Source organism: Dipteris shenzhenensis, chromosome 33 (assembly GCF_047967505.1).
Source record: "Dipteris shenzhenensis isolate YYH24624 ecotype China chromosome 33, Dip_SZ_1.0, whole genome shotgun sequence".
Taxonomy (NCBI): Eukaryota; Viridiplantae; Streptophyta; class Polypodiopsida; order Gleicheniales; family Dipteridaceae; genus Dipteris; species Dipteris shenzhenensis.
The window spans coordinates 24,720,454-24,742,797 of record NC_141628.1 but is presented as its reverse complement, the minus strand read 5'-3'; the positions used below and the strand labels follow the sequence as shown (position 1 = coordinate 24,742,797).

General features: G+C 44.2%; 1 protein-coding gene across 1 annotated transcript in view; it reads left to right on the top strand.

Annotated features, from left to right (window-relative positions):
* The window catches only part of TERT (telomerase reverse transcriptase), a 77,422-nt gene that overhangs the window by 13,945 nt on the left and 41,133 nt on the right, over positions 1-22,344 (top strand). Inside the window, exons 5-7 of the mRNA XM_087371620.1 lie at positions 14,219-14,378; positions 21,285-21,671; positions 21,783-22,021. Of these exons, the coding sequence (XP_087227746.1) occupies positions 14,219-14,378; positions 21,285-21,671; positions 21,783-22,021 (786 nt within the window). The remainder of the gene's footprint in view (positions 1-14,218; positions 14,379-21,284; positions 21,672-21,782; positions 22,022-22,344) is intronic.

The window sequence follows — 22,344 nt, the reverse complement described above, 5'->3', positions numbered from 1 at the left end:
CAAGGAGCGCATGTCCATATGGTGTAACAGGCCCGTGTCAGTCCGATGAGGTCCTGGTCATACCTGCTCCGTCTAGGTCCATGTCTGGTAGCATGATAGAGTCGTCTCGAAAGTCAGGAGTGGTGCTTGGCGCGTGCTTGTCCTAGCGTTGAAGTCCCCAACAAGGAGAACTTCCCCGCGGGCTGAAATGTCTGGGATATCCTGATGTAGTGCATATGGCGATGTCTCACCCTCCTCTCGTGCCACTCTGGCAAAGTGGGATGTGTCTAGCGGGAAGTAGCATATTGCTATGAAAAGGTCACGGGTGTTTGTGCTCGGATCCGGATCCACATGAATCGGGAGTGTGCGTCCTTCCTCTCAATGGAGGTGGCTCTATCGAGGGAAGACCTGTATAATATTGCGACCCCGCCTGATCCTCGAACTCCTCTTGTATCCCTCGTCTCATCCGTGAACGCTGACTCCCATGTGTAGCCACTGACTATCGGTAGTGGATGCTCTGGGCTCTGGTGTGTCTCCGCGTAAAAGACTATGTCTCGTCCTGTATAAGACTCCGAGAAGTTCCCTGGGTCTGACCATAAGGTACCATTACAGTTCCAAATGGTGCAATCTAGGGTGTCGGAAACCTGAGTCTCATAGGCCCTGTCCCCCTAGGGGGTACGGGTGGGAGCCCGACGTTTGTCGGTCAACAACCTACCATCTCGGACCACGGCTCATTTTCCCTCCTTGCGAGCAACATCTCGCTGCTGTAGAAGAACTCGTCGCTCCTCAATTTGTAGTGGTGTCAAATCCTCGTCCATGGACAGGGTGGGATGCTCTTGTAGAGCGGCTCGGCGTCAGAGTGTCGCTAGTTGAGCATGTGAATCTTTGAAACGAATGACTAGGGGCTGCTCTCGGTTGGGATCTCTCCCAACATGCCATGCTCCCTCTATGCCATGGTCGGGGACCCCCATGGTAGTGGTCACAAAGGTGATCGCCTCCTCCATGGGCGTTGTAGTGGTGCTGGTGTTGTCTCGTGTGACTCGTATCTGGATGTTGAGGGCCTTCGAAGCCCTCTGTTGCTGCTCCTGTATGGCGGCTGAAACGGTTGCCTTTGCGGGCTCCCGTTTCGCCACGTCCACCCATCTAGTCGTCTCTGCTATAGCTGACTGTATCGTGGCTATCTGTGCCTCCATCTCTGTGACTGGGGTCCCTCCAGGCGCTGCTCTGAGGGTCCCGAGCTCCTCTCGAAGCTGTGTGATGTCATGCCTGAGTCCCTAGATAAGGGTGCCCTGCTCGTGTATAATGCGGGCCTGCTCCTGGGTGTAATGTGTCGCTCTGCTTGACGGGTCCGGATGCTGTGTATCTCACCCAATAGGGAGTTCCAAGCATCTGGTGGGGGCCTAAGATGTCCTGGTCTAGGTGGGAACTGGATCTTGAGAGGGGTTGGAATGAAGGTGGGCTGCTGAGGTTGTACTGAGGGTGGGGACAGCATGATCTGGGCAGGGGAGTGGTATGTAGGAGTAGCGAGGCCGGACGAGGTGATGAAGGGTGGCTAATTGAGAGGTAGAGGTGATACGAGGGGAAAGTCACCACTGGCCCCATCGGCCACGGCTCCAGGAGACTTGTGATGATGATGCAGGAGAGGGGGAGGAGAGAGGTGGCGTAGATGATGAGGCGGATGATGGTGGTGAAATAGTGGTGGTAACCATAGAGGTCGAGGATGTGGTGAGCGGCATGGACTTTGGGTGGGTCCCTTTCTTCTGGGCCGCGGTGCTGTCTACTGTCAAACCGCTCCGGTTGCTGCGTTTGTTGAAGTTCTCCAGATTGAGTTGCTTTTGTGTTTTCACCTTGTCACCATTCCCCTTCCGCATCTCCATGCGTATGCAAATTTGGACCGAAGGGTCTTCCGCCTAGTCTCCTATCCTCATCCCCCTGTTCCCTTCATTATGGGGGAGGCAGTAGCGGGCAAAGAAGAGATTGCAGTAGGTCGGAGCTGTTGGAGAACCCCCGCTCGCAGCTCCGACCTGTATATATATATATATATATATATATAAAATAAAAAAGAAAAGAAAGGGGGGGGGTTGTTGAGCGAGGGGTAATGGAGGGGTAGCGGGGGTAGCAGAGGGGGTAGCGGAGGGGGTAGCAGAGGGGTAGCGGGGGGGGGGGGGGGGTAGCGGGGGAGAGAGAGGGGTAGCGAGGGGGTACGGAGGGGTAGCAGAGGGGGTAGCAGAGAGAGCAGGCAGGGGGTAGCGAGGGGTAACAGAGGGGGTAGTAGAGAGAGTAGGGGGTAACGGGAGAGAGAGCAGGGGGTAGCGCAAGGAGAGAGCATGGGTAGAGCAGGGGGAGCGCAGGGGGGAGAGCAGGGGGTAGCGGGAGAGAGAGAGAGAGCAGGGGGTAGCGCAAGGGTAGACGAGTTGGAAGAGCAGGGGGTAGACGAGTTGGAAGAGTAGGGGGAGAGAAGAAAGAAAGAAATAGAGAGAGGATATGATTGTATTAAAGTCCGTGTGAGACGCTTCAGGATCTCCCTTACATCCAGTGAGAAAGAAAAGAAAGAAAGTCTATTAAAGTCTTCGGAAGACCAAAAGGGTCTATGAGACTGAGAAAAAGCTGATACAAAGAATTGATGGGTGGAGCCACTAAACACTCATCAACACCCAGGACGAATACAAAAGAGGATCCATAATCCTGCCCAAAATGGCGTTGGTACATAGAGAGAGAACTCTTTGAGTGGAAGCCAATGAGAGTGTCAATGCTAGGAGGGGGGCATCGATGTGTGAGGCAGCTATGGTGGCAAAAACCTTGTGATAGGGTACTGGCAGCTGTCAGCATGTACACCCCGCTATAGTCTCCCGGCCATAGCCCTGCGATGAACAAGTGCCATTGTCATCCTTGTGGGTCGTGCATCCAGTCTAGTGAGCTTGGAGAGAAGGTCCCCTAGTGTGATCTGTGCCTTAGTACGCTGATGAGTCTGGTGTCTGTCTGACTTTAGCTCGGGTCCTTGAGGCACTGCCTCCTTGGGTCCTACTGGTCAGTCTCGTCTGGCTAGAAAAACTCGGTGATTATGCTTTGAGTGGAGTCTGGCTATGTGTCATGATCTTCCCTACGTGCCTTGAGTAACCACTCCTTGTGTCGTACGGCCTCATGGATTAATTCCTGCTAAGCATCTCTGGTCTGGATAGGACAAGAATTTGGGTAAGGAGCCAAAGCCATCTTTGAAAAAGGTAGTGATACCGATCCATGGTTTCTTAGTACACCGGGCATTTAAAATTGAAATACTCCTCTGACTCAATCTCTTGGGAATCGTACAATGTGCAGATGTGACCCTCTCTAGGTACCCCCTCCGCTCAACCACTCTCTATATGGAGACTGTGTGATGAGACTCGGAACTGCCTGATCGAAATCCTCAAGGAGTGGGAAAGGTGGATCCGTGTGTATTCTGGTGGATTGATTAAGCCCTCTTTTGAAATCTGTAGGCATTGATCTATGTAGAAGTTTAGCTTCGTAGGAAGCTCATGTGCCAAGTCCTGAATGTGTGTAACTATAGGAGATCCTTTTGGATGACCTGGCTTACCTCGTGATATATGAGCAGGATAGAGAGGGCATCAACACTATACTAGAAGGGGATAGCTTGTCTATATGGAGCCCAAGGCTCTTAAACCATCTACAAGTAAGTGCATACCAACACCTTTGGTCACCCTCTGTTGCCAGCACCATGGAGGAGGATAAAGCCAACTGAATGTTGCATTGAGCTGTAGTGGGGATGCCTTGAACTCAGTTAGAACTATTTGATGTGGAAGAGAAGCCTTATTGCGGATCATCCATGAAAGCATGAGAACATGAAGCCTCTCAATTCGAGTCCACTCCGTCTCTGATAGATCAGGTCCCCAACAAGGGCTGCCATACATACGTGCGGGTCGAACCAGAGAGTTGAAGAGGAGAGACTTGGTCTAAGGGACCTGAAGGGGAATGAAAGCACTGTCGCTCAAGTCTACTATTACGACCATTCCTCTCAGAGGGCTTTTTCTCTAACAATTCCACGCGACCACGACATACCGGAGTGCTCCCTTTCGTTCCCTCTCTTTCCTTTGTGGAGCCTCTCTCTAGAAGTCTCCCCCTTGCCCAATGCATGCCATGTGGACTCCTTATGATGCCAAGTGTCATTTCCAAGGCCTTTATCCTTTTAACCTCTCTTGGCATCCCTCTGAATGCTAGATCTATTTTACTTAGGCATTAATTTGCTTGTCCACCGTTGCACTGTCAAGCCCTCTTGGTCTCTCGCCTCAGATTTATGCAATTATGGTTGACGTAACATTCCCTTCTCCTTAAGAATGGTTTACGTCCTCGAAAACAAAATTGGGAAACCTCCTTTGGAGATTGCTTATCCTTTCCCATGTTGAACTTTCTTCAGATGTATCTTTCCACTTAACCAGACATTCTCGCCATATTGTATGTCGTGTTCTTTTTTCTTGCTTATCTAGAATTCTTTCTGGTTCGTGTGGTAAAGATGCAAGTTCAATGAGTTCAACTAGGACTTCATCTCCAATGAGATTATCATCATCTCCTAACTTTCTTTTTAGCCTACTAACATGAAAAACTGGATGTACTCTACATCCCTCAAGTAAGGCTAATTTGTAAGCGAGTTCTCCAATCCTCTTTAATCCTCTTAAGTATTGTGAATGGTCCACAATACCTGGGAGACAACTTCGGATATTTACCCGTCTTTAGAGATTCCGAAGATTCAGGTACCTTGAGGTAGACTCTCTCATTTACTTCAAACTCTAACCTTCTATGGTGGGGGTTTGCATAACTTCGTGCTCTATCTTGAGCTCTTCTTATACTATCTTTAGCTAATTTAAGCATTTGATTCATATATTCTAGAAAGTCTTTAGCTGCTTGAATCTTCTCTTTTTCGAGTCCCACTGTCATTGGGGCTCTTGGTTGAAATCCATACATCATCATGAATGGACTAAAACCTGTAGCTGAATGTTTGACACTGTTATATGTAAATTCTAATATGGGCAGATACTGTTCCCAATTAGATTGCCGTTTACTCACATATGCACGAAGCATATCCTCAATGATCTGATTGACTCTTTCAGTTTGACCATCACTCTGTGGATGATCCACGGTACTCATATTCAATGAAGTTTCAAAACCTCTTAAACACAGCCCTCCAAAAATGGCTGTTAAATTTGCTATCCCGGTCACTAACAATACCGGCTGGTAGCCCATATAGTCTATAGATATGCTCCACAAATAGCCTAGCTAATTCTGGAGTTTTAACATCTTCATTAACAGGAATAAAATGAGCCATCTTGGTCAACCGATCCACAATTACCCACACAGAGTTGTGTCCCCTCTGTGTCCTAGGTAATCCCACAAAAAATCCATGGAGATGCTTTTCCATTTGCCACATGAAATCTCCAATGGGTGTAGGAGACCTCCTACCTTAAGGTGTTCAGCCTTATTGATTTGGCATTTTTGGCACTTCGATACATAATCTTGGACGTCCTTACCTATTCCAGGCCAAAAGAATTGTCTTTTCAGAAGCACATATGTCTTTAGAATTCCCGGGTGCCCAGCACTCGGACTATCATGACATTCAAAAAGAATTTGGCGCCTAATGTTCTTATTATCTGAGACACATACTCTACCCTTGTAGAGCAGGTAGCCATCTTCAATAGTATATTTTATCCACTTGAGTCCTTTATTACCAACGTGTGGTGTGTTGCCATTTCCATGCGACTCCTCAGTGAAAGCTTCTCAATTAGTTGGATCCCTACTTCTAATTGCTTTCCATATTTCAGAGAAGTGAGGATCAAACTCACATTTTCCCTTTAAGGACTTTAGGAAATCATTTTGAAATTGAGTAAAACTCAATTCATTTAACATTAACAATTGGCATTCGACTAAGAGAGTCTGCTACCACATTGAACTTCCCCTTCCGATATGTCAATTGTATATCAAACTCTTGCATTAATTCAGCCCATCTAGCTTTTCTGCCTTTAAGCTCTGGTTGATTACAAATCCATTTAATGCTCTCCTGATCAACGATGATCTCAAATTTTGCACCATATAAATAGTGCCTCCACTTCTTTAAAGTATAGACTATAGCATATAGTTCCTTCTCATATGTCGAGTAATTCCGTTGGGCACGATCTAACTTTTTGCTTTCAAAAGCCACTGGTCGATCTTTTTGTAAAAGTACCGCACGAACAGCAAAATCACTGGCATCTGTCTCAACCATGAATGGTTTATTGGGATCCACTACTTTTAAGACAGGAGTTGCTGCTATAGCTACTTTTAATTTTTCAAAACTTCTCTTTAACGTTGGAGGTTGAGGATCCTCATAGAGTTGTTCATCTTATACAGGTCCTTAAAGATGTCCTATGCTTGCTTTGACATATCCACCAAGAGCATATGTGGGATCATTGCTCTTGTTGTTGTTTCAATGATCAAAGATAGTGCCTCTTCATCCTTTTACTTGCACTCTTTCAGCTCATCTGGATTTGCAAGTTTTACTACCTTTATTGTCACATCCACTATGTCCCAGGGTGTCAGCTCGCCTCGTGTCATCACCTTCCACACCTTCCTTATCACCATGTGGCTCCATAGCTTTACCTCCCAGATTGGGTAATTTTCCATGCTCAGTTTGTCCCCCTTCCCGAGTTTGAAAAAGGATCCGTGAAGCCATTGGAATGAAGATGGAAATATACCTAACACCAAAGATGCAATTGATACAAAATTTGGAATCTCTACTTGACAAAGACACACTTATCTGAATCTAGGCGACCTTTGTTCTTGCAAAGGTACCCATCCTTTAGATGCTAGAATCGAAGGAGGACATGTGCTAAGAGCGGAGTTTTAGGTAATGTTAAGCATGTTTGTAGTCGACTCTTCAGGCTGAACCAAGTTGAAGATGAACCAGTGCTCAACTTTCTTGACAGCAACACATAGAAACCAGGGAGTGTAAGAGCTAGCTCCAAATTACCGGTGGCCAGTGTTGATGCTAGCTAGCTCCTACTAGGCTCAGTAGCAACACTTGTAAGTCTCATTTGGGGTTCGAATACCATGTCAGAAAATAGAGAGCTGCCTGCTTGAGCCATAGGTAAAGATTTTTCCCAAGAATACAAACCAAATCTCACTCCATCTCTTGTGCACATTAGTATACTTTAGTAAATCAGATATGCATACCTAGATAATGTACGTGAAGTACAGCATAATATATTGCACTAAATTGGCAAACCTTAATGGTTTGCTCATTGTGTGCTAAGTAGATGTGGACTCTATGTACCTCTGTGTGTAGCCGATTACCTCCACAGAACACTTCCAATGGAGCTTCAATGGGCTGTCTTTGTTGTTGCTCCCATAGACTTCCTGTTGTCTTCCTCCTTGGTAAAGACTTGCAGCCACTAGTGAGGCTCTTCCTAGATCCCCCCCCCAAAACCAATGGGGCCTGTTTATAGGGAAAGGAATGCTCCCGTGTATTGGCCGACCAGTCTTTGAACCTGCCGAGTAGCCATGGATAATTTGGCCACCAAGTCTCATACTTCAATAGTACGGCTGATTGTATAGTTTATACGAAGGTTATATGGCCACCTATACTAGCCTCTGCGATTGGCTGTATTGGCCCCTGCCAACTAGTTCTTGTCGGCAGATTGCCGAAGGCTGATTGACGCCCTTTCGAGGCCAGTAATAAATTGCACTGAGTAAGTTGTACGTTATGTTGATGCCTGGATGCGCTGCATTTGTGTGAGAGTAGGATGAAAAATCTTCTCTTTTGAAGGAGATGGTTGATTGTTGAACAAAACTTGTATTGTTGTGTCGAAGTCTTTATCGTGTGTATATTTGCTTTTGAAAGAATGTGGGATATCGATGGAAATATTAGTGATTACTATAACAGAGGCTAGAGGTAAGCTGCTAAGAGCATGTGCAACCACATTGTATAATCTTGAATGTACTGAATGGTCATATGAAAGTTGGCTACAAATTCTACCTAGCGCTTGTCGAGCATTTATAACTAGCTGAGTACAAATATACTGTAATGATGATCTATTTCCACCGAGGTGTCAGCTCCCGTAAGATAATGTTTCCATGCGCGTCAGACTTGAACAACATCAAGGAACTTTTTGTCATAAGCTGTATATTTGGCCTGTATGTTAGAATGGTACTCAAGCAATAACTTTGCCTTCTCGCATCAAGAATGCTCTAGTAGCGATGTTAGAGCAGTAGTCATAACCCAAGGGAGATTTAACCAGCAACAACCATAATTGGTGTCGTAGCTAAGGCTTGCTTAAGCTGTTGGAAACTATACTTTGCTTTGGGAAGGTATTAAAAAGCTGTAGTACTTTGGGCATAGGCGCCTCAATCTTGGAGAACGGATAAACCTTGGCATAATATAAATGTGCCAAGCCGAGAGACATCATGAACACAAATTATCGTGAGAATTTCAAAAACTCGTCAAAGAAGTTGCTTGTGTTTGGTCAAAGATCTACTGGATGCTATCTAAGAAGACGATGGTGACAAACTTATGAAGCTATGGACGAAAGATGTAGTTGATAGGAGTCATGAATGCTACTTGGGCATGGTTTAACTTGAATTGCATGACCGAACCTTCATAGTCCGTGTTTTGTGTACTCACATGCGGATCTGAGGATAACCTAAATGGATAAATCTTGGAGAACTGTATTGCATATAAGAGTTGATTAAAAAGGTCAACAATGTGAGACAATGGGTATTTTCTTTAAATTGAGAGCTTATTAAGGGCTCAATAGTCAATGCAGAGGTGCATAGACTTGATGTTCTTAAAAATGAATGAGCACCAAGAACTAGACGGATTGCGACCTCGAGTAGGTTGAATGTGATCCGTGACCATATTGAGTAAAGAAATCCAGTTGACGGTAGATTATTGCCTCTAATTAGTTCAATTGTGTGGTCCAATAGTCGTCGAGGTGGTAATTTCAGTGGTAACTCCTCTGGGAATATTTCCAGATATGGCTGGAAAAATGGTTGATTCAAATACTCAAGAGGATCCTTCCTAGGCATGACCTCAGCTGAGTTACCTAATAAAAGTGTTGTTCGAACTTATTACTTGCGAACTCACTACTTGTAATGAAGAGACAACCAGAGCGTTCCTACAACAACTTAGCTGAATAAGCTTCATGTTGTGGACAAACTAGGGTGTATGACTGCGGAAACTAATTGAATCTTCGTCGCAGGGCCATTGTTGTCCTAGAATGACATCACATGTTGTTGGATATGAAAGGATGACCCTTGTGGTGCACAAGAAAGTTGTTCCATTTGTGATCAAATTTACTTGGGCTTATGTGCAATTCATGACGTTGTACAAAAGAATTGCCAAGAAAATTATGGGAGCAGCCACTGTTGATTAGAATGGTTGCGGGATTTGATTCTTGTAAAACCTATGTGGCCAAGGACTAGCAAGGAGGCTTCAGGGTCACTGGCATGTGTATTGTATGGGCTACTTGCACCGCGTTGCCTTGTGAATGAGCTGCAACTTTTGGTTCCATATTGGAATTTTCCTTTGGTCTTTTAGGACTATTTACCCATCGGTGATTTGCTGGTGCAAATTGTATATTGTTTTTTGGAAGAAGACCCATTATGCTTCGTTGATCTGGTAGCTGGCCTTCAGGTATTGGGATTGGCCATCGCAAGGAATGTAAAACTTTTCCGACAACCACCAAGTGGGATGATCCACTTTGATTGTCTACTGATGGTAATACGCCAAAAGAAAACACAAAGACCTACACCAATAACCGCAACCAAAGTAGTCTCCTAGAACCGTCAAGTCACATCCCCTGGGTTCTTGATGGAGGAGTAATTAATCACGGAACTAAAACCTCTCAGAAATCCTCTTCCTCATAGAATCCAAAATATAAAATACATTCTGGCAATTCACCTTCATTGGGCAGCTTCACATGACGACGAACAGCCTTCAACGATCAGCATCATCTGGGACTAGAGTCAGCGCCATCAATCGTATTCATTACGATGAACCAACTAAAGACCTGCCGTGAGCACTATCCATCATCATGGCGAAGAAGTTTCAGTTCCCTTAGAAATCTTTCTCCACAATCAACACAGCAACATGATTCAGGAGGAACAGCAGCGTATCAGTCTGTAACTCCACGCAATCTCTACGATGAGCTCCCAGCACCTCAGGCAAAGCTCCAATCTTTGATTGCTCAGCAGAGTACGCTCCAGCAAGCTTCGAAACTATGCAGTCCCCCCCTCTCACTTATGTGCAGCCCGTCCTCTTTCTCGTCCTGCCTTCAAACCTTTTTTGGCAGTCTCTCTTAGCAGCCCCACGTCGTTTGTTCCAGATGAATCTAGCCATCTCATCGTTGATCCAGCCATGTCACCAGTGCATTGAACCACTCTCAAAAATTTCCCGAAATCATACCCCAAGCATTAATTGCACCACAATTCTAGGCTTAGGCTCACACACCATTGCTAACATTTAACGCCCGATCACTCACAGACCAACCACATAATCCACCCATCCTTGACACACATGAAATTTACATGACACCTCATGCCATCATAACATATGACTCCGGGAACAAGCATGGAAAATACATATCATCTTGTAACCACGCATGCACACTGGATACTTGCTCTGGGAACTCCTGGTACATTGCATTTCTTCATCACTTCCCACTGTTCCTGCAAAAATATTTACATTACTCACAAAATTTACATCAGTAGAGTTCCAATTTTTTAAAAAACATGCCTGCTCTGTGGTTAAACCCCCCATCACAACACTATGTGTATGTACAAGTGTCTACCTTCCCTTATCTACAGAGTGCATCTTCCCACAGCTTTTTTTATCTTATCAACGGATGAAGTTGCACCATTTGCGTCACACGAAGTTGCCTCAAATGCACTTATTGGCTTCACCTTACACTTTTGGAACTTTGGACTCCACAAGTAGATAGAGCTTGCCAAAACACACATTTTTCCTTTTTATAGCTCTTGAATTGTAACTTTCTCATGAAAAGTAATAAATTTTTTTTGAAAACTGAGGCATTCCCAAAAGAATGTCACCAAGAAATGCCTTTGAGCTGTTCTTTTAGCATGAATTTACTTTTGTAGACTGCATCCTGTTTAATCTGTCCTATTGCAATTCTTCAGTGCAGAAGCTTGCAAAAATGATAAAGAATTGAAGTGAACTCATGTATGAAGCATGGGCCTGAGTGCATATACCCAAGAGGGAGTTGGAAATAGAGTCTTGAGCCTGCTAGAAGAATCATCTCATCTAAGGCTTGGAGAAGATTTTGAGAGCCTCCTTGAAGGTCTCTATGGATGGCTGGGACCATTTGAACATTGCCGATTGCATGTACAAGATTCCTAGCAGGCATCTCCTTTCTTGAAATTCATTCTTTTTTGACAAGGCTGAGGATAAAGATGGATGTACCTTGCTTGGAGCATTAGTGGCTTGCTGTTTAGAGGACAAAGAATTGGAATGTCGAATTGAGTCTTGGAATTGATTATTTTTATTGACTTGCAAAGATTGAACATCACTAATATATGCTTAGAAGTCTTGACATATAGAACATAGGTTGGATGTTTGCTTGCATGATCAACATTTGTCATTCAAATTTGCTCAAACCCAAACTTGCGCCTGTATGAAGTCTTCTTTGCTCAAAGTTTTTCCTTGAATCTTGCATTAGCATCATCTACTCAGAAGTTCATTTTGACTGGTTTCTTCATAAAGAGCAGACGCCTGCTGTGTCATTGTCTCAGATCGTTGCTGAGCTGATTGCTGCAACCCAATCTAGGTGATAGCTGCAACCACTTAAGCTTTTCAATGATTCTTAAGTGTCGTCTCACTACTATGAGTCCAACAAGTCTTCTTTAAGAGCTTGCTAACTACTATGAGCTGCTCTTTCACCAAAGCTTTCATGTAGACTTGACAAGGTGCTGAAAAGTTCAATTGATGCTCAAAAAAACCTGATTTGTAGCAGAAATTCACTTTATGCAAGATATATCATTGAACAGTTGCTTGAGAGTACAGTGTTAAAGCTTGAAATATGCAATAATTTAGAATCATGAGAGCCTCAAATATTGGAGCTTTGTTCCTAGAGTAGCAAAGGATGTTGAAGACCAATTACGTGAAACTGATAATGCTGAAGTGAGCCACCTTGTAGAAGATTTACAACACTTTGTATGACAAAGAAAACATCTAAGTAATCAAAGTAATTGAAGTCTCAAGTCCAACATGACACGTGCTCATGTGCTCAATATCGAAGTTAATTTCAGCTGACAGCATTTGGATAGACATGGAGCACAGATTTTAGATGTAGGTGGAGAAGACTTTGAGAAATTATTTAAAGCAATGCACTCTAGAAGGACATTCAATGTAGTAGTTGAAGAACATAAGTCTCAAGCACTTCACGCTCAACATGAAATTTGAAATGAGCAAGCGCTTGCAACGTCAAAGAAAGGTTCAGGCTGAGCATATCAGATGGTAAAGGAAGGTGGCACCATACATTCAACATACTTGTCATCTAAATCTATAGAGATGTCAAAATAGAGGAGACTCAATTTGTGGAGCATCCATCATGGAAGATGATACATGTTGACCAATGTCTTATATTTAGGCACTTACATCACAAACCACAAATGGAAATTTGAGGATTTTTGGTGTATTGCCTATGTATATATCAGTGACAATCAAAGGAAAACAATAGAGGTAAAATCTGAAAAACACATCATGGTTATTGTGAACAAAGAAAAGCATGCAAATTATTTAATCCAATCAATAGATCGTTTATTCTGTTAAAAGATGATTCACTGAAGCATGTTCATAAATAATATAAATAAGAAGAGAGTAAGTTGTAAGATGCAAGGTCAGAACCATTTGGAGATGGAGAAGAGCCAAGACGATCATCAAGAGAAAAAAATGGTACGTCCAAGGTTGACACGTGAGCATAAAGGTACGTTTGTGAAGACAATAATTTTTGCATTACTGACAACGACAATGCAAGTGGAAGAACCAATTTATTTTGAAGATGCAGCCAAAAGCTTGCATGAAAAGTAGCAGTTGTCAAAGAAGTGAACAGATTGTACATAGAAGTGTGTGTTTGCCTATATAACAAAAGACAAATCCCAAATGTTGCTACAACAATATGGTCATGATTATGAAGAGACATATGCCTTGAAGCCAAGATGGATTGAGCATAATTTCTTGTGCTGGTAGCTACCATCAAGAAATGGAACGTGCCAGCTTTATGGCATTTCTGAACCTATATCTAAATAAAGGAATATATATGCAGCGACTACAAGGTCACATAGTGTAAGGCAAGAAAAGAGACCCTCCAGGTTGAAAGTTGATAAGGTAGATTTGGAAGTATTTGCATGCCTGAGATATGGAAATATAAATGCAGAACCATACACCTTTAAAATCTAGGGAGACGACACCACAACCGCAGTTTTGTACAAGGGATGGCAGAACACTGTGTAACCTTGATAGCACAATATGAAGTAATAGTTGTTTGTAGAATATGATTAAAATTTTTTGGCTATCATGCATTATGTTTTAGGGTGGAATTCTAGGCATAACCTACATGTAAATGATTATACTTTATGATACTGTGTTAAATACTAAATGTTAGGTGTTTCTTTTGAGGGTGCTCTTTTGCAGTTTGTCATGAAACATGAATGTACTCCGTGGCATAAACAAGGCACAATCTACATTATACATGAATGTCTTTGATTATATTATCGCATGACCCTTTCATAGTCATACATCATGATGAGTCTAGAAGAACTTGATGTACATGCATAGTTATGCATCGAGGCACTGTAGTTTATGACATAAGGGCTTGTCATTGTGGCATGCATAGTCCTTCTTCATCAGCTGCTACAGTAATGGGATGGAACTTTATCAAATTTTCATCATTCCTGAGTGTAGTAGCTTTCGTTCCGTGGTTTTCATATAGCATTCTGTCTTCTGTACTCGAGATTGAAAATCAAGAGATGCTGTTTTCATTTTGTAGTGTTTTCTTTACTGTTGGAAGCATTTTCATTTGGAAATGTTTTCTTTACTGTTGTCTTGTTGTTGAAGTTCTTTTATGTTGCATTAAAATTATTATATATAAATAGTGAGCTTGATCTAACAAACGTGCTAGAATTTGATATCAAGCATTTACCCTGTATCCATTGAAATTTGTTCTGGCAGCTTAGTGCTGATTGTCTTGTCATATTGGGGGTGCAGATTGGTGACAATGTCATGCTCTACCTTCTATCATATGTGGATATTTTCCATCCTCTTCCGCATAATTGCTACTTACAGGTTACTGGCACTTCGTTGCTTTTATCTGCACAAGTTTACAGTCGCATGGGGATTGCAGAAAGATGGGATTCTTCATGGAACGGTACAGGATGCTTTGCACTCAAAACATGTGTTTGTTTCTGGATTGATGAGTATCACCTGGCACATGGTCATTGGATTACCTGCAAAATACAGACAATGCTAGCTAGTGTATGCTTTAAGATTAATAATCTTTAGGTAAAAACAAAGGACGGAGTTCTAAATTCACAAAGCCATCCCCATTAATGCAAGCACCTCATAGAATGTCAGAGTGTGTTTGCCCCACAGTGTGGAACAAGGGACAACAGCAGTGGATCTCTAACATGTTACAGAGACACCTGGATTCTCGATGTGAGCCTGTCAAGACCGCACAGAGCTTAGTTCACTCATGGCAGATACATGACATGATCCCATATACACACTCAAGAGTGTATTTTGCTTCGAGTTTTGATTTCAGTTTGCATTGGTCAACTAGACACCACTAATTTCCTTGCCAGAGATATTTTATTCTTATGATGTAACTCAGACTTTGTACGAGAGGATTACAGTTAGAGTGTGCACCACGTAGGGGATGTCAGAGGAGGTGAGCAGCACCATTGGGGTGAAGCAGAGATGCCCCCTCTCCCCTACCCTTTTCGTACTTTACATTGATGAACTGGACTCTTTTATGGATACATTAGGAGGTTGAGGGTAAGCTTTGGCACAGTCTGTCATACATATCTTGCTATATGCTGATGATATAGACACAACAGAGGAATTACGGATGCATCTGAAAGCTTTGCAGGCTTTTTGTGAGAGCGTAGACATGAAGTTAACTTGGAAAAAACCAAGGTTATGATCCTCAACACTACTGAAGCTGAACTTTAGTGAGAGGCTTTTACACTTGTAGAGGAGCTAACGGAGATAGTTAGATATTATGTATACTTGGGGTGCATCTTCACAAGCCCCAAGTTTACCATGAAGCCGGCAACAGAGGCACGCCTTGCTAGAGGGCATACATCTTAGTCGAGACTAGAGAGACTGTTTCCAGGTACATTTCTAGCGTGTGAATATGAAACCACTCCTCTTTGACTCTCTAGTTCGGCCAGGGACTCTCTATGTGGATGCTTTTTGTCCAGTAGACCTCAAAGAGGATGAGTGAAGTGGTTTTGAGAGGCCATAGGTCATGATCAGTCTCACATAATTTGGGGTAAGAGATGTACTCCATTCGACATTATCCTAGCAAAGTTTGGAGTGAGACCTTTCCACATAGATGCCTCATTCCAGGTCTTTATGTATGTGGACTAAGTCAGACAGTTTGATTGGATAGATGCAGGTTAATAGTGACTACTGTTGCAAGGGAATGTATTCTCCGAGTTGTATAATGGGAGTAAAGTGAAGCCGTATTGAGCAACGAGTCCCTCGGTTAGACAGGACTTGGATGCAAATCACTCGATCGACTGCGCCTTGATGAATTTCACGCCAACTAGAGTGCCAATTAGTAAATCTACCTCTCCCATGAGTATGGATCACAATGGGTCAGCTTAGGACCTCATCCCCCCAATTCTAGATCTAGGCAGGATGCAAAATTGCAGCCACATGACACCGTAGAGATTTGAGGCTCTGCACTCATTGTGACACAAAGTGGAAACCAAGGAGTATGTCATCCCAAGTACCATGAGATTCGAGGGAGGTACCATCGCTTTTTCATTCATGGATATACAGATATGAGCAGACTATCTCGATTAGAGATGAGCTGCACAGTTTGTACATGAGGTCATTTGACTCTGGTTTAGACCCTTGTGACCTACCATGGGTCACGGATCTAGATAGTAGGAGATCATGAACTTCTTCTTCATAGGAGAAGATGTGGCCAGGAGATGTCTGGACTGAGACCTTGACTTTTAGGCATGCCAAGTCAGGAGGAGACTAGACCTATGAGAGATGCTGGGCTGTTGAATTTGCTCCAGCTGGGAAGATTTCTTTCAGCGGCGCTTGTGGCTTTGGGAGGCTGCCCGTTTTGCAACAGATCCAATGGGATCTTGCGGAGTGGTTTTGGACTTCCTGAGTGAGGAGCCATGACAAAATGGAGGAGATGAGAGTTTTTCCCCACTGTGGATCGGCAGGTGACTCCAGTTGGAGAATGGAGCCCATCCAATTGGGTGGAGGAGTAGATCCCCATAGAAGTTTATTTTAGTCTTGGCTATGGATCAACATCTGTTGGGGTAAAGGCACATTGCCAACCCTTCATTAAAGATAGGACACCTATGACTGTCTTAAGACAGTCATAGGGCAAACCTAATCCTAATAAAACAAATGAGTTTGTGGTGTGGCTCATCACTTCACACCCGCACACCTTGAGTCATCTCTCTCTCTCACTCTCTCCCTCTTGCTCTTCTTCCCCCTTAAGTCCCTTTCAACTGGTATCAGAGCCTTCTACCCTTGACCAGCCTACCCACCCCCCTCCGTACAACGCAGTAACACAGTGCCGTACGGACGTACGACGTCCGTACAGTCGTACGGACGGACTTCGTACGGATCTGATCAGGGCGCGTGGGCACGGGAGCGTCGCGGGTGCGGGCGCGGGCTGTGGCGTGGGCACGGGAGCAGCTCGAGAGCGGGCTCGGGTTGCGGCGCGGGTCGCGGGCCGTACAGCAGCTGCTGACAGCAGCAGGGCGTCGCCGCATCAAGTCAGCAGCTGCTACTAGCTGCCAAGCCCTTCGGGCGTCGCGCAGTCCACACAGGGGAGACCGTACGGATTGCCGTACAGTCGTACGGACTGCCGTACAGCTATACGGACGACGCCGCCACACCTTTCGACAGTTTTTCCTCTTCTGGGATTCCGTACAGGAGCCGTACATCTGTACGGATCTCCACAGCGCAGGTACAGGGAGCTGTTTTCTCTTTTTGCAGCAGGGAGTACATTTTCTTTGTTTGGGGAAGAAAGAGAGGTGAAAGCGCATTCTGCTCTTCATTCCTCTTGATTCAGGGTCATTTTTCAGTTCACAAAACCGTGTTATCCTGAAAGTACAGCAAGTACTTTCATTCATCTCGTGCTTGAGGTGAAGACAATCACAGTGTGTGGTTGATTGCACAGCTATTTTGTTCTGGGAAGGTAATGCCTTGATTTTGCAAGAGGACATATGCTTTTACTGGGTTTGAATCTCAGTTTACAGGTGAGCAGATCATAGGGCTTTTGCCCGGCAGGTGATGCATTGTATGCCTTGAGGCAGTGTGGTGCCAGAGAGAGCACATTTGTCTTGATTTCCGCAGTGTCGAGGTGACATTTTCTTGCAGGTCACATTTCTTGTGCCACACTCAGAGAACCTCAGTTGAGCCACGCTTGGCCAGGGCGCATCGAGTTTACTCGGTCCCTAACTGTCCATCGTTGACAGTGCTCAAAAGGTTCCTCATTGAGTGTTTGTACGTTGGGATCTGTGTATGTCATTTCTACACAGGGCAGTATATGCATTACACTGGTGGATGATTTTGTCAGAGAGATTTTCATATTGCATGCTACCTCAGTGTTGAGGTGTTCTCCACTTGATTCAGGTGTCAGATCAAGGGGCTTTTGCCCAGACTTTCTTTGATAGCACTTGGGTTACCGACAGAGATCTTCAGATGCATTTTCTCCCCTTGGTATAAGGGTGATTGCTTGGGATTTATCCCATTTTCTGTTGCAGGCTGTGTGACAGGCTGAAGTGTCATTTTTTTTTGGGTGTTTGCCAAGTGGTTTATGCATATTAACTCAGTGCAATACCTCATCTGAGGTGGGAGAAGTGATCAGTACAGTCAGTACATCAGGGTTTACAGCAGTGTTTGTGCTTTGTCAGATGATTATGCACTGTTAAGCACTTGTTGAGCAACTGCAGCAGTCTGAAATTACTGTTTTTATGCCTCTTTGAGCACGGTACAGTGTGTCAGAAGGTACAGTATTTGCAGGGTCATTTACTGTTTTGCTGCAGATTTTCCTGACAGTAAAAACAGCACCATTGAGAGTGCTTCTGGCTCTTGAATAGAGCAGGTTTTTTCTGAGAAATCAGAATTTTTATTCAGTTTTTTTAACTTCCAGGGAGTCAGGTACTTTCCTTATCTGATATGGCATCAGGGGGAAGTGATTCTTCAATTCTGAACATAAAGAAACTGGAAGGAGCACACAACTATGCATTATGGGCAGAACAGTGCTTGAATGTACTTCTGTTAAAGAAGATTGCTAAGCCCATAAGGGTGAAGGGTGTCAAGCCATCTGACATGGCAGCTGATGACTGGGAAGAGCTTGATTTGTCCGCAAGGGCAGCTATCATGCTCACTATTTCAGACACTCTTGTGTTCAATGTTCAGGCTGAAAAGACCTCTTATGGTCTATGGCAAAAACTAGAAGAATTGTATGCCCAAAAGAGCTCAGCCAGTAAGGTTTATTGGCCGAAGAAGCTGGTTGATCTTCGCATGAAGGAAGGTACAGCTATGACCTCACACTTGAGTGAGTTCAATGCCATCTTTACACAGCTGATTGCACAGGGGTTGAATCTTGATGAGGAGTTTAAGGCTACTTTCTTGTTGTGTACCCTCCCTGAGAGTTGGGACACTTTCAAGACCACCCTGTCTAATTCAAATGTCACTCTTATATATGCTGATGTAGAGAGCTCTCTCCTCATGGAGGAGATGAGCAGGAAGAATAATGCGGGCAGCAAGTCTTCAAATGCTTTGCAGGTACAGGATAGAGGCAGGACTCAGCAGAAGGGGAGATCTGCTAGTAAGTCCAAATCCCGAAGTCAGTCCCGTGGTAAAAAGGAAATTGAATGCTTTTATTGTGGCAAGAAGGGACATGTGAAGTCTAAGTGCTTCAAGTTCATACGGGATCAGAAAGCCAAGAAGGCTGAAACAAAGAATGCAGGAAATGCAATCAAACGCAAAGGCAAGGCCAAGGCAGATGACTTGGATGCAGTGAATGTTGCAGCAGAGGACAGTGACAGTGACATACATGATGTTTTATGCTCTTCTGCTGTAATAGCACATGCCTTGGTTATTGATGGTCACGACATGCACACCTGGCTCTTGGATTCAGGTGCCTCTTTTCATGTTACTCCTCATAGGGAGTGGTTTACTTCCTACACAGGTACTCATGGAGTTGTTCTTCTTGGGAACAACTATGCATGTCAGATTGCAGGGATTGGCAGTATACAGATAGTATTTCCTGATGGACGCATATTCATGCTTGATGGTGTCCGCCATGTGCCGCAAATCAAGAAAAATCTGATTAGCACTGGCTTATTGGATGACAGTGGTTACCACACCACATTTGGGGATTCCAAATGGGTGATTACTGATGGCCAGACTGTAGTGGCTGAGGGTTTTAAGAGTGATACCTTGTACCCTCTTTATGTTTCCAGTGTGGGTAATCATGTTGTTGCCATAACCGAGCTGCTAAAGGTTTCATTGTGGCATAGCCGGTTGGGACACATGTCTTTGTTTGGGAGGGGGGATCGATTTTGTGCCTGGCCAAAACTTTGGAAAACACACTTTTAGCACTATTCTAATCCGTACGTTGCTGGCCAACTTTGGCTGTGGTTGGCCTCAAGGATGGTCTCAAGGAGGAGAAGGATGAGGAGGAGGATGGCATTGATGCAGATGATGATGAGGATGAGGATGAGCAAGAGAATGAGGATGAGGATGAGGATGAGGATGCAGGCTGTAGCTTGAGGCTTGAGCCTCATTGGTTGTGAATCGTGATGCATTTCAATTTTCAGCTTTATTTCCGGGCTGTGGCAGCCTTTTCTTCTATGATGTTTTGCCTTCGATGTTTTGGTATAGTACCTACTTCCAAGTTTCTACTAGTCTAAGCAATGACGGGAGGTCCCCCAGAGTGATCTGTGTGTCCTCTCGATGTCTCGTATGTTGTGTTGCGGTCGTCGGGTGTGGGTCTCTATCACGTCTACGGCTAGACACTAGACGATCAATGTTACTCGATGGGAAGAACTCTGTGATTTTGCTCTGAGAGGTGTCTGATGGTGTGGCCAAGCCCCGTCGCCTGAGTAAGTACTCTCTGTGTCGGACCCCCTCGGTCAGAAAGACTGCATCTATGAAGCAGTCAGGCACCGCGAGCGTCTACTTCGATCACAGAGACAGGAGCAGTCCTCCTCCTTGGTAGACTCTTCTCAGATTTCGATCACAGAGTTCTTCCAGTCAGAGCATGTGGACCCCCATACTACGAGGCCCCGACATGATCGGGATCCAAAGCCAGCGACACGATAGCTCAAACAAAGGGTTGACGCACAGATTGCACTTGGGGATATCCCCTCTCTGTTTAGAGTCGAGGCTCGACCGACAGGGGTCACTGTAGTCCTTGTTAGGCGCAGAGCTATGACCAGGAGATTATGCACGGCCATGCTAGTGAGCAGCCGACAATACTCTATCGCCGACTTCATGCTTTTTTGTCTCATCCACCTCGATGACTTGATGATGATGATAAGAAGGATGATGATGATGATGATGATGATACTGATGTGTAGTTGATCACTCTGACATGACTATGTAGTACTCAACATGAGCTTTTTGCATTATGCATTGGTGTGGATGCTCGTTTAGTAGCTCCACCCTCACAGTTTGTTTGTATTAGGATTCTCACAGTCTCATAGACCCATCGGTCTAAGACTTTAATAAACTTTCTCTCTCTCTCTCTCTCTCTCTCTCTCTCTCTCTCTCTCTCTCTCCCTGCCCCCCCTCCCTAGTTTGCCGCCTTGTATGCATGCGCACAGGCACTCACACAAACGGACCCACACACCCTCCTGCATATATGCTGACAGGTATACACAATGTGTACGTACGTAATGAAGTCAATACAAGAGGGATGCTGATGAGATGATAAGAACCAACAGTTTGTTTTGAGTCGGCATTAGTCAAGTGATGTTGTAAGCTTTTGAGATATGGTCACAATTCTTGTCTGTAGGTGTCGTCGATGAAAAGGGGGCCTTACAATCAAAAATCTATGCAGATATTCCAAGCAAGATGATTGAATGCTACAAGGAACTGGGACATATTTGTAAGGACATTTGTCAGGACCACAAAGAATCCAATGCTGTAAGGAGTGAGAGAAGCATTGCCTCTGTCAATGCTTCATTTTATGATAAGGTACACAAACATTCCAGAAAGCGTTGCAGGCCTTTTAGCTGGCAGCGGAGAAAAGCTCGAAAGTTGCAGACTGAACCAAGAGAGATGAAAATGGAACAGAATTTGTTGTCGTCCCTTAGACAGAGTAACACCATGACAGCCAGGCAAGAAAAGGATGTTACCGTAAAAGTGGCAACGGAAATGGAAAACCACAACTTAATGTGTGGGTGTATCTTGCATGCAGGCAGAAGCCACAAGCCTTTCATGACAGGTTCTGATATCATAGATTCATTTTATCATTGTGCAATTGTGGAGTGTGATACTAGCACTCAGAAAAGCTTCCAGGGTAAGGATGCTTGCTTCAGCAATTTCAGTTTTGCAGGTGTCAGCAGTTCTGTTTTACGTGATGAAGTGGAGCAGAGGTCGACGAATGTTGTAAGTTTAGACGAGCCAATTGCTGACCATTTGTCATGTGGGAGGAGTTTTGGCTGTAATTTTGCATTCAATGCAGTGAGGGAGAACTTTTTTGAGGATCAAGAGGCTTTACAAAAGCCATTAGACATTGCTGAAACTCTTTTGTCTTCAAAGTACACGTTTGGAACACAACTGCAAGGAACAGAGGTGATTCTCAGAGACTTATATAAAAATTAGAGTGAAGGGTGAATTTAGAATTGTATCTATGCGTAGATTGTTGTAGCAAAGTCCACAATGTGGGTCTTATCAATTTATATGTGCTGCTTTGCATAGAGCTGTTGTTCTTGATTTGTAAGTGAAGGGACCAGTATTAACAAATTTCCTGATTCTTAGAAGATTGTAAAGATTGTCATGGTTATAAATCAGGGACACTCACAATTTGACACAGATACATTTTCTCATAGGGATGTCCAGAATATCTATCACCAATAACAGTGGTCAAGTCCCATCTTAAAGATGTAGATAACTAT